This window comes from Nestor notabilis, unplaced genomic scaffold (genome assembly GCF_000696875.1).
Source record: "Nestor notabilis isolate BGI_N333 unplaced genomic scaffold, ASM69687v1 scaffold11693, whole genome shotgun sequence".
In the NCBI taxonomy this organism is placed as follows: Eukaryota; Metazoa; Chordata; class Aves; order Psittaciformes; family Psittacidae; genus Nestor; species Nestor notabilis.
Window position 1 is genome coordinate 1 of NW_009923323.1, and position 12267 is coordinate 12267.

The 12267-nt window shown below is 34.8% G+C and overlaps 1 protein-coding gene across 1 annotated transcript in view; it reads left to right on the plus strand.

The window, feature by feature from the left end:
* Positions 1-1243: 1243 nt before the first annotated feature.
* LOC104403821 (rho-associated protein kinase 1-like) overlaps positions 1244-12267 on the plus strand; it is a 29663-nt gene continuing 18639 nt past the window's right edge. Inside the window, exons 1-10 of the mRNA XM_010012078.1 lie at positions 1244-1323; positions 2846-2894; positions 3505-3640; positions 4009-4100; positions 4229-4475; positions 6236-6342; positions 7372-7500; positions 9437-9621; positions 10297-10366; positions 10662-10714. Coding sequence (XP_010010380.1) covers positions 1244-1323; positions 2846-2894; positions 3505-3640; positions 4009-4100; positions 4229-4475; positions 6236-6342; positions 7372-7500; positions 9437-9621; positions 10297-10366; positions 10662-10714 — 1148 coding nt within the window. The remainder of the gene's footprint in view (positions 1324-2845; positions 2895-3504; positions 3641-4008; positions 4101-4228; positions 4476-6235; positions 6343-7371; positions 7501-9436; positions 9622-10296; positions 10367-10661; positions 10715-12267) is intronic.

The window sequence follows — 12267 nt, forward strand, 5'->3', positions numbered from 1 at the left end:
CTGCTGTAGCTGAACCCAGGACACTTTTTCATTTATACGAATAAAGCATGCTATAATATGTCTCCAAGCGTATTGTAGCATCTTACTTCAAGACTGTACCAGAGGGCAGTCCTTGTTGAGAACACTTATTGCTGATGTCAAGAAAGAATGGAGACAAGCATAATTTGTCTCTTCTTCATGATCTTAGTGAGCAGTTTTAGTTTCTCTGAGCATATTTTGTGGGGAAAAGTTAAAAAGGAAATGTTCTGTTGCTCTTCTAGGATGATTGTGTGTAAGGAGTCAAGCCATTATCTGTGTTTTTGAAGTGAAAACATGAAACAAGAAAGGAAAGGATCAGAACCACTTGATTATGTTGCTTTGAAGAGAGTCTAGGTTAGGACTGTAGTTCTTTTCTATGCAGTTCCAAGAGTGTTGAGTAGGTGTGGGAAAGCTAAATAAGGCTGAAATCCTGACAAGGTCGGCGAAGAGGTTTAAAAGAGTGAATCAGCACAGGCTTGACTTAATGAGGTTCCTCCAAGTTGACGCCATCTTGCTGTTAATTGAGGATTTTGCTAATGTTGGAGTGGGATTATTGTGCCCAGAGATCCAGTAGAAGGTAGATATTTTGAGACTACATGAGAAGAATGATTTTCTGAATTTATCTTGCTGGTAAACAGTACACGCTATACAGTAGTGTTCTGTATTAACATCTGAAGGTTGTTACTATTTTCCAACTTCAGTACAAAGCTAGCTGGCAAAATGATTCCTGACTAATTAGATGTTAAGAGCATTTTCTCCCCATTACTAATAACTCATGGGCCTGGTTCTGCTTCCTGAACTTGAGAGCTTGAAGATGCATTGCAAAATACAGCTGGTGGTTCATGCTGGAAAAAGAAATTTTGAGAGTAATTAAAAGGCTTTCTTATATCTTTGCAGTAATACCTTTAGTCTGATTCTGAAGATCCTTAAGGAAGATTTGATTTAGCTTAAAACTGTTAATTTTAACGGAACTATTCAGAATTGTAAAATTTTATGTGCATGCAGATGACAAAACTGTGTAATAGTTAAATTGTTTCTTGTAATTCTTTCGATTTTATTTTTTTTGGGGATATCACATTGTAATAAGGTAAAAATTTATTTAGATAGAAGCGAGTAAGCTGTGATACAACATAAGCAGCACTGAATATTCTGAAATGCTTCTTTGAAGTTTTAAAATTTAATGCATGTTCTTTCATGTACAAATATATATTTAAAGCTGGAAAATATGCAGAAGATGATCTATGAGTTGGAAGAGCAACTACATAATGAAATGCAGTTGAAAGATGAAATGGAGCAAAAATGCAGGTGAGACTCCGAACTTCAATTGTTTACATAATTTAGATACATGTAATGCTTAAGTTGTGTATTACTCCTTTAGGGATTACTAGAACAACACTAAGAATGGTACTGTACTTCAAGGGAGTTCCAGACACAAGCTTAAGTCATTCTAAACCAATGTTTAAATAGTTTTCTTTTAGCATAGCATGAAGAAAATGTTTTGTTTTCATTGGCACCCATGTAACACATTTGCTTTCTGAACACTTAAATGTTTGAGTTTACCTGATTATCTCTGAATTCAGATGTTTTATTGGACTGAGGTAGACAATGATCATGCTGATTTAAAAAAAAAAAAGTAAAATATTGTATATATTCCATGTATGTGATTATTAAAACTGTGTAGTTTCTAAATACATAGTACTTTTTGGAAAAACACATTCCTCTTTCTTTTTGCTGTGATTGATAGATAATAACCGTTTACTCTCTGAAATCTTGTTTCTACCATGTTGAAGTAACTAAGTGAGAATTTGCCTATTTCATAAGCTACATGAATAGTCAGTTAGGATTCTTCTTTTCTGATAATCAGAAATTTTTACTGTGATTCATGCCAACTAAATTCACCTTCAGTTAGCTTCTCCTTTTGAAGTCTTTTCTTGAAGGTCTTAATAAAGCCCTAAGGCAACACTAGGTATAAGATACAGGAAAAATTTAGGCCTCTATATTAGGACCATAGTGTGTAGCTCTACAAAGTACTTGTGTGAACTGGTAGCCAAAATGGTCCAGTGTGAGTTTGAGCTGTGTGACACTGTTGCTTACTTAAACACAGCTTCACTGCTCACATGATATGATTGCTTTCCACAAGCAGAATGTACATTGCTTGAAAGGTATTCAGTAACTGTCTTTGCAGTACTACTGAAGTTGTCAGAGCACAACAGTGTGTCTTCTGGTACGTCATACTGTTTACTGCAGAGTTGGTAGATATTGCTCCTTATTATACCTACCAGGGTCCTTTTTGTTGTCTCTCTGAAAAGGGATAGCTAGCTACAAAAATGCAATGGATATGTCATTGTTATTGCTAGTTAACTGAAGTTTTACTATGCACCTCACTGTCTCTATGGTGCTTCAGCAGAGAGACTTTCAAATAATATTATTCGAATATCTATAGTAGGGAGCTGTTGAATTAATGAACCATTTTAGCTATTTGAAAAGTTCACAACTAGAGGAAGTTTTAGCAGCTCACTGGGAAATTATAATTTTAAGGTTAACCTGTTGTGTACATAAAACAGTTTTTACAGTTGGAGGTTAAGGGAGAAAATATGGAACCTAAATTTTTGCATCTATAATCTGCAGCAAGGTTGATAAATACTTAATAATATATTTTACAAATTATTTCCAGTAATTGTTTTCTTCAAATTCAGCTATTTATTACAAAATAGCATTAGCCAAAATATAAATGTTCACTTTGGTAATGGTCCCAAATTATTTCACTAGAAAAACACTATGTATAATGTATTTTTCTCAAATATGACTTAAATGATTTTATTTTCAGATCCTCAAACATAAAGCTAGACAAGATCATGAAGGAACTGGATGAAGAGGTAATTTTTTTCCTCAGTGAACCCTTCTCAGTTGGGTAAAGACGATGGATAGTATTTTTATGACGGTGGATAGTATTTTTAATCACAGAAGATATTTCTTCTGTGATTAAAAAATTGTCCTGAGTTTAAATTTGAGATGAAATCATCACATTTCAAGAATGTAGCATTTGAAGATACATTTTTATTTGTACTAATTTTCAAAACCTTTTCTTTCAGCACGTCATGCTGAATTCTGCTTTCCCTGATAAATGTTTGCCTAGTCTTCTTGCTCATCACAGCTTCTTTAGTTTATCAAAACCAGTTACTCTAAAAATTAATGTACAGATGATTTTTCTGTCAAGTCCTTGTGTTGTCTCTTAATAATAATTTCAATAATAATTTTAATAGTTACTTAGTTATGATCACATTAATGATAACTTTTCTAGTAATTTATTTCATTTGTCATGTAGAACTTTAAAAACTCATCTTTTCTGAAAACCTTTTAAAGGAAGCCAGAAACTCATTTACTGGAAACGATGCATTGGTTTCCTTGATTAATTAGTTGCAGAGATACTGGTCTAAGGATCATCCTTAAAATGTAAGTGGAAAATAACAATGCTTTTAATTTTAGGGAAATCAAAGAAAGAACTTGGAATCAGCAGTGTCTCAGATTGAGAAGGAAAAGATGGTATTGCAACACAAAATAAATGACTACCAAAGAAAAATTGAACAAGAGAATGAAAAAAGACGAAACATGGAAAATGAAGGTATGCTGTGTTGTCCAAACAGACACTGAAGAAGTGTATGATGTGTTTTGGGGAATAATTCACTTCCTTAGCATCTTAAGTGCTATGCAGCTTTAAAGGGATCTTTTCAAATAATGGACACAAATTTTGAATTTAATTTTGTTTGAACAACATAGTTTTGTTTTTATTTTCAAATTCTCTACAGTATGTGGTGGTATTCTGTAAGCCACAGAATTTTACCTAGAAATGTACATAAGAAGCAAAAAGACAACAAAAGACCTATTATATGGCAAGAATTTGAGTGTTTGTGTAAAAACCCTGACAAAACAACAGAACAGGAAACCTAAGGATTTTTTTTAAAACTGATTAATGGTGTAATTTTTCTTCAGTGTCCACGCTAAAAGATCAGATGGAGGACTTGAAAAAAACCAACCAGCATTCACAAATTTCAACTGAGAAGATGACACTATTACAAAAACAAGTACGTTGCTTCTGTTCATTATCTTCATTATTTCTTAGGTTTGAAATGCAGTATTGAGCATTCAGATACAACAAAACTGGTCCAGATAACTTTTATATTTGAGAATCTTGTCTGTTTTATTTTAACAGCTAGAAGAAGCAAATGATTTGTGGAGGACAGAATCGGATACAGCAGCGAGACTGAGAAAGGCTAACACAGAAATGAGCAAGTCACTAAGTCAGGTAGAATCACTGAACAGAGAACTCCAGGAAAGGTGCAGAGTTCTAGAAAGCACAAAACTGCAGGTGGAGAAAGATTATTACCAACTTCAAGCAGCTTTGGAGTCAGAACGAAGGGACAGAAGTCATGGATCTGAAATGATTGGTGAACTACAGGGTAATTCTTCTGTATTTATGCTTTACGAAAAAAGTTGTGATGACTCTACTCTGTTGCATAAAGTACAGTTACATAAAGGGAGGAAAGCTAACCTGCAAGCCAAGCGTGACTTAAAAGAGCAATTTCTGTAGATGGGGTCTGGCTTCTGGATCATGTTCAAGCAGCTCTCAGGAGGGAGAATATCAAAATCCAGAGTTGGAAACACCAATTATAAGTCCATGGGGCTGCTCTGACTAAAAGTCTGAGTAGTACAAAAATATGCAAAACTAATACAGTGCTAGAGAAGACACAACATTGTTTTACTGCCTTGTTGCAGTAGTCAAGTTGCCATACCCTACACTTTCTCTTTCATGTGTGGAGAAAGCTATTTTGTTGTTAAATTGCATTTGCTTTCTTTTATGATGCTTCTACATTACTTTATTAACAAGATTAAGAGCAGGACGTAGAAATGGCAAGAGAAAACAACTCTGTGGACTTCAAAATGCATTTTTAACCACATCTGACTTGGCAGCCTTCAGGCAAAGGATCTTTTTCTGAAGAGTGAAGGGTTAAGGTCCTTTGCTGTTATTTACCCAAATAGCTTTATGTAATTCACTTACTCATAGAGCTGTTTTTAAAGGCATATTTAAAATGAATGAGAAAAACATAATATTTATGAAGTCTTCATCTTCTTCCATCTTATTTCTTACATATTGCCAGGATGTCTCTTTATACTTCAAAACCAAGTGAAGCAGGCTGTACTGTAGTCAGGTGTATTTGAACTGATAGGTATATTTTTGTATACCCTATTTAGGGTATTAAGTGTAATATGGAGTAGTCCTAAATATTTTTTGTGTTTTTATTTTGAATGAGCTAATGCACATTCTTCAGTATAGAAATATATTCACTACTACTTTGGCATTTGCATGCATGCACACGCACTGCTGCTGCTGTTACTACTAAGGTTTTGGGGGAGGCCTTATTGTGGCTTTCAGTACTAAAAGGGGGCTTATAAGAAAGACAGAGACTTTTTACCAGGGCCTGTAGTAACAGGACAAGGGCCAGTGTCCTAAACTGAAAGAGAGTAGGTTCACATTAGATATCAGGAAGAAATTTTTTACTGTAGGGGTGGTGAGACACTGGAACAGGTTGCCTAGAGAAGTTGTGGCTGCCCATCCCTGGCAGTGTTCAAGGCCAGGTTGCATGGGGCTTTGAGCAATCTAGTCTAGTGGAAGGTGTCCCTAAATGGTCTTTAAGGTCCCTTCCAACTCAAACCATTCTGTGATTCTACTTAGTATTTAGCTGTCACCACACAAGGTCTTGTGCCAGATGCTGGGTGGATGTGGAATGGTTCTGCTATCCATGGCAGAGCACTTGAGTCATAATTAGGTGAATACGTATTACGTTAGTACCTGCAGATTCATTTGAGACCGATGTCTTGTGTAATGTGCCTTATCTGTGTATTAATGGAGTTAACACCAGAAAAGATGCTTGTTGCATAGCAGAACTTGGATTAATGGAAGAAATTTTGCATATTAGGTATTGGAAGTGATGGAAGGTGGGTACAAGTTTTGCATGTGATTGTTTGTTGTGAGTTGTTACTAATTGCATGCCTAAAAAGTGGCTAAAAAATCAGTTTCCTTTACAATATACAGCCTTTCCATGTCTGAAAAATTTGAGAGTGTAAATGGGTTAGGGCCCCAGAAGTCAGTAGAGCTTGAAAGGCCTATTGATCGAAGTCAAGTAACTAATATTGAATGATACTTAATTTCTTATGGCAGTTCGGATTACAACTTTACAAGAAGAAGTAAAAAACATCAAAAACAATCTTGAAAGAGTGGAAGCAGAAAGAAAGCAAGCACAGGATATGCTTAATCATTCAGAAAAGGTATGGCAAAATGATGCTGAGGCTAATGTTTGTTCTTTGTCAGCTTTTGACTTTTTTCATATAGTATTTATTGATGTTGCTAAATCCTGTGTTCTTCCTCTAATTTAGTTTTGTGCTAAATTGATTAACTAAACACTGCTAATTTACAATCTCATCAGGATGGTAGGTCTCACAAGTCCTCAAGCAGTTCTTACTCATAGCTTTGGGCATAAAATTAGCGTTTGTCATTTACTGTCACTGATTCAAGGATTCGATCCTTCTGCCAGTAGCAAGTAATTTTTGTTCTGCCTGCCTACCTATTGCTGTAGAGAGTTGAACTTGTTAGAAACATGAAATTTAAGTGTCTGCTTTTACTGGATTTTAATTTGACTGGATCAGTGCCAGACCTTTTGATCCAAAGGAGCTGAACCGTTTCAATGGTAGCAGCATGTTCCCCTAATCCCCACCCCAAGATGGAGAAACAAGTAAAGAAGAGTTAAAGAAAATTCTGCGTCCTTTTTCCGGTCAGCTCTACACTTTGAGGTCAGGTAAAGACTTGCTGTACCACGTGGTCTATCCAAATAAACCAGAGAGATACGACTACCTATAAGGGAATGTGCAAGCAGTTACCATTCTCGTTTGGTGTTACATGAAACAGCGATCCAAAGGCAAGTCCCTGTCTCTCAAAGCTCATCTCCAGTGCTTGTTTCATGAGTTACTGTTAATGGCTGTCAGTCCCAACAGTGACGTAAACAAGAGTTGCATCCAGGTAACAATAATTCAAATTCTTCCTCTGTGCTCTAGTGTTGTCAGTGGATTAGTTGTGTGTTTCCACTATCTTACAAATTTATAGACTACTGAAAAAAATTAAATGAATTTTTCCCCAGAGCACTAAGTACAGTTTTTGTCTGCTACCATTCTTTATTAAGCATGGAAAATAACATGGATTTCTTTGTAACAAAAAGTTAACACTGAAAAAGGGAAGAAAGGAAATGTGATTCCCTCAGATATTGTAGAAACCTGGTAACATTTTTTTTTTCTTATATTTAGGAAAAGAATAATTTAGAGATAGATTTGAACTACAAACTCAAATCATTACAAGACCGGTTAGAACAGGAAGTAAATGAACACAAAGTGACTAAAGCTCGGTTAACTGACAAACATCAGTCAATAGAGGAGGCAAGATCAGTTGCAATGTGTGGTAAGTGTTTCTTTCAAGTTGCAGGTAAATATATAATAAAAGGTATTTTGATTATATGCTATCTTAAAACACATCATCTTATAATGTAGTACTCCTATACAGGTTTTAATCCCTTGTATAAAGAACGTATATCAAAATTGTAAAACATGAAAACTACACATTTTAAATTATTTTGTCTAACTTGGTACTTATACCATAAAAATTGCATTATTTCTTAGTGTTTTGAATATCTTACTTGGTTTGCCATGAGAGCCTTCCTTGGCTTCTAAAAAGCTATTGGATCTTGAAATCCTGGCTAATGCTAAACAGAATTGAAAGAATACGTTATCAGGGAGCATTCACTCCTGTGTAACTGCATTAAAAATATTGGTGGTGTATCAGGCTTGTCTGAAGTGGTGAAGTTTTTTTTATATATAAATATCCATGAGTCAAAGGTGTGTCTTGACATCTTAATTGAATACATCAGGTTTTCTTTGTGAATGTCATTGGTGCCTAGATGTGTAGTTTGTAACTTTTCAGAAAGCTAATGGTATCATTTGTTTTCTTTCATTCTACTATCCATTCCTGGAAATGAAACTTTGCCTTTATTTTGCAATGATTACTTCAAGAATCTGTATTTTTTTTATTTCTTTCACTATCTGTCTTTCAGTTATCATGAGAATATTCCAGTGCTTTGAATGCAAATTGGAATAATTTATTTTTTTAATGTTTCTTGTAATAATGCCAGTAAGTTTTTACTCAGTAATCAGTCCAACAGCAAAAGAGTTTAAATAGCTGCACAAAAGCACTTGTAAATTATTAGGATATTTAAGACTGTGTTTACAAAAGCACTATTGCAGAAGCTACATACTAATTTTTGTTGGTTTTCTTTCCTTAATGTTGTTTAGAAATGGAAAAAAAAATAAAGGAAGAAAGGGCAGCAAGAGAGAAAGCAGAAAATCGAATAGTTCAAGCTGAAAAGCAGTGTTCTATGCTGGACTTCGATCTGAAGCAATCTCAGCAGAAACTGGAACACCTTCTTGAGCAAAAAGAGAGACTGGAAGATGAAGTAAGTAAAATGTATATCACTAACAATTTTCTGTATAAATAAGAAATTCTAGATGCACTGAGAAATGGAAAATTAAATTCACTCACATTGAACTGTGTAATACACCTCTCAGTTGCACTGAAGTCAGCTGGCCTAAATAGTGCTGCATAGTTTCTGCTTGTTTCTTAGCTCCTGGATGCCTTACGTATTCGAGCCCGCAATTTATTACAATTTTTTTTTTTTTTTGGTGTGTGTTTCCATTTCTTTTTTTAAAAATAAAAACTTGCCTGTGAATTTGACTGTAGTCTGGTGGGTTTGGATGGTTTGCAGTTCTGAGTTTGCATTTTCCAGAAAAGCATTGGTTCAAGGAAATGCAGTTAGAATATTCAGTGTGACAACTAGGTACTAAGAGTAATAGTTCCATCCTTACTTTTCCTTTACAGGACACTGGGAATGAAGATTGTAACACCTTTTGTGTAAATTAGTTTTTATATAGCTAGTAAGCTGCAGTTTTTGCTAGGATGAGAAGTTTTTAGGATCTGAAATCCACAGACAAGTTTGCAGGACCTTTCAGCACACAATTTCAGTTTCTTCCATTGTTGCCTTTAAGATGAGATAAAACACATTTGGGATCTTGAAATAAACTGAGTATGGGGAAGCTTTATTACCATGCAGTGTCATATCAGTATGTTCTGTAAGGGCAGCAGCTCTCCTTAAGATTATTGCACTGAAGTGACTGGAGGCTTAGGAATATTTTTACTTACTGTGCAACATATAGCATCTAGGCAATGGTATTTGAAATAAAATAATCCATATATGAAACACTTTCAACCACATGGGATTGGTTATTCAGCAAATGCTCCTAAATTGAACTATTTCTCTTTTAGGTAAAGAATCTAACACTTCAGCTAGAACAAGAGACGAATAAGCGAATAATGGCACAGAATGAATTAAAGGCACAAGCCTTTGAAGCAGATAACTTGAAGGGTTCTGAGAAGCAGCTGAAACAGGAAATCAATACGTTGTTGGAAGCAAAAAGATTACTGGAATTTGAGTTGGCTCAACTTGCTAAGTAAGTAAAAATCTGAAGTAAAATGGAAAAAATTGCTTAATTATACATGTACTGTTCTGCCTGTTCCTATTAGCAAATAAAGTTTTCTGGTGCATAGGCATTTTTTCCTAAACTAAAGGAGTATTTTTAGCTGCATGTTATGATTTCTCTTTGTAGCCTTCAGTGTTGGAATATTTTTGTTATGAGCTATAATGCAGAAAAATTCTTGGCTCATCATTCTGTGTCAAGGCATATATATATGCGCGCCATTTTTATTTGACTGCCTCCTTTATGGTTGACTGTGATACTACTTACTACATCATATGGGACTTTTAGTTTTCCTACAGGGGAGTCAACAGCTCTTTTTCCCCCTTTAGCTATTTGATCCTTTTTCGTAACATTTCTTAAGCAGACTAAAGTCATTTTTCATTAGTTAGGCTTCTGTCATACTTTCCTTCAGGTGACTTAAGAAGTACTCTAAATGGAGAAATGTTGTCTTCTCAACTACATACTGAAGTGATCAGCAGGGTAGAATAAAGAATGTAATTAAATCAGAATTTTAGGATACGCTGTTGGTCTTCGTAATAACATGGGCAAGTGTACGATCTTTATAGGATGCTGTTCTGGTTAGAAATAATCTTTGTCATTTGTTAGTAGCTGACTTTTTACATTTTTTCCTTCTTTATTACTTCAAAGACAGTACAGAGGAAATGAAGGTCAAATGCGTGAGCTTCAGGATCAGTTGGAAGCTGAGCAGTATTTTTCGGTAAGACTTGCAAAAAATTGAGTGGTACAGTTTGACATGAAATCATTGAACCCTGAACAGTTTGACATAGTAACTTTTTTTAAATGTAGCTGTATGACATAAATCAGCAATCTGCAACTTACAAGCAATGAACAAAAAATTAGAGAACATCAGATAGTCTATCTAATCTGTTGCTTTGTAGTTGTTTGGCAAATCTTATATATTGAGGAACTCTTATCTGAACTATTCATCAGAGTAGTTCCTATCTTGAGCTTGGAAAAGAGGTATTTTCTGACATCATTGCAAACTTTTGTAGAGAGTTCAAAACTTCCATACTTACTGGAATATATTCCATGCTATTGATCTACGGTGAGTATATTTAAGAACCATCGATCCAGGAGCATTCTGCATGTATTCTGTATCATTCTAAAAAGATACCTTCTCTGCACCTGAGTCCTTGAAGAGCCTTATTTGGTTCTTCAGGTAGCCAGAATGTGCATTTCATAGACTTAGTTTGATCTGTTTCATTTCTTTGAAAAGAAGCAGTGATATCAGATGCTCTGTAATGCCTGAACTTCAAATACTTTTGTAAATACGAACAGTCTCATTTCACTTTGGGAAGTACTTTTAAGATTAGGTTCTTCCTTGGAGGGGCAATAAAAATTACTAAATGGCACATGATTAATTTCATTATGTTACAGATTTTTATGCATTTCTTTGTAATATACTGCTAATAAGATCTAGAATACTGTGTTTCATTCTCAGTTTTCTCTTTTTTTTTTTTTTTTCCCCCTGGCATGTAGTTCAAATGAGACATTTCAGTCTGAATATTTGGCAAAAGTTCTTTACTGTAGTAGATAAAATTTGAACTTTCAGAATTACTGGTGGTGGAAATAGCAATATAGTAATTGAGAATAGAAGCAATTCATGTAAATCAGCCAGACCCCTTGAATCAGTGATCTGAACAAAGTCAGTCTGTACACAAAAAGCTTACAGTCTTAAGAGAAAAGATACATGGATACAAAGAGGATACAACAGGTGGAAACATAAGACAGTATTAGTCTTGTTTGATGAGGACTTTCAGACAGTGGTGCTACAAGAGGATGCAGTTTTGTCCTGTTGTCTCCAAGAGATGTCCTCAGCTGAGTCCTAGTGTATTCCTTCCCTTTTGTCATCAGGTGTGTTTGTACAACTGCGTAGGAAACCAGACTAGAAAATTGAAAACTAACCTGGTCACATCAGTTCCCTACATAAGGGAACCTGAAAAGGAGCATCTCAGACAGGCAGGAAGGAGGAAATGTCATTAAAGACAGAACTGGCATGGGCTGGGGTTTGGCAGATGCAAATGAACCCAGTACCAAAACAATGATGAATTTACTATGGAACTTGACTAATGATTCTTTATGCTTTCTTTTACAGACACTTTACAAAACTCAGGTTAAGGAACTGAAAGAGGAAATTGATGAAAAGAACAAAGAAACTCAAAGAAAAATGCAGGAATTGCAAAATGAAAAGTATGCCTTGTGTTTCTCAAATACACATAAGTTTGGGTTGGTTTTTTTTCCTATAGTATGGTCTCACTAATGAAGATTTTGAATGAAGTTTAAACTGTTTAATTCCTTCAGAAAAAGTCAGGTCTTTAAAGGCTTCTATAATACCTTGTAAGATGGCAAATACATAGAATTTTACCTATGCTGATTTACAAAGCCAAATATGGTTATTCATATTTGTGTCTAGATATTACAAATGGAGTCCAAAGAAAAATCATGATGTCTGAGAATTTAGGAAGATGCAAAAATTTGTAAAAGCATTCCAATTTGTAGTAATCATCTTGCTTGTGTAACAACTTTTTTATTTGATTGTATTATCCTGGTAATTACTTGGTATATTTCTATAGTAAATAAAATAATTTGAGAAGAAGA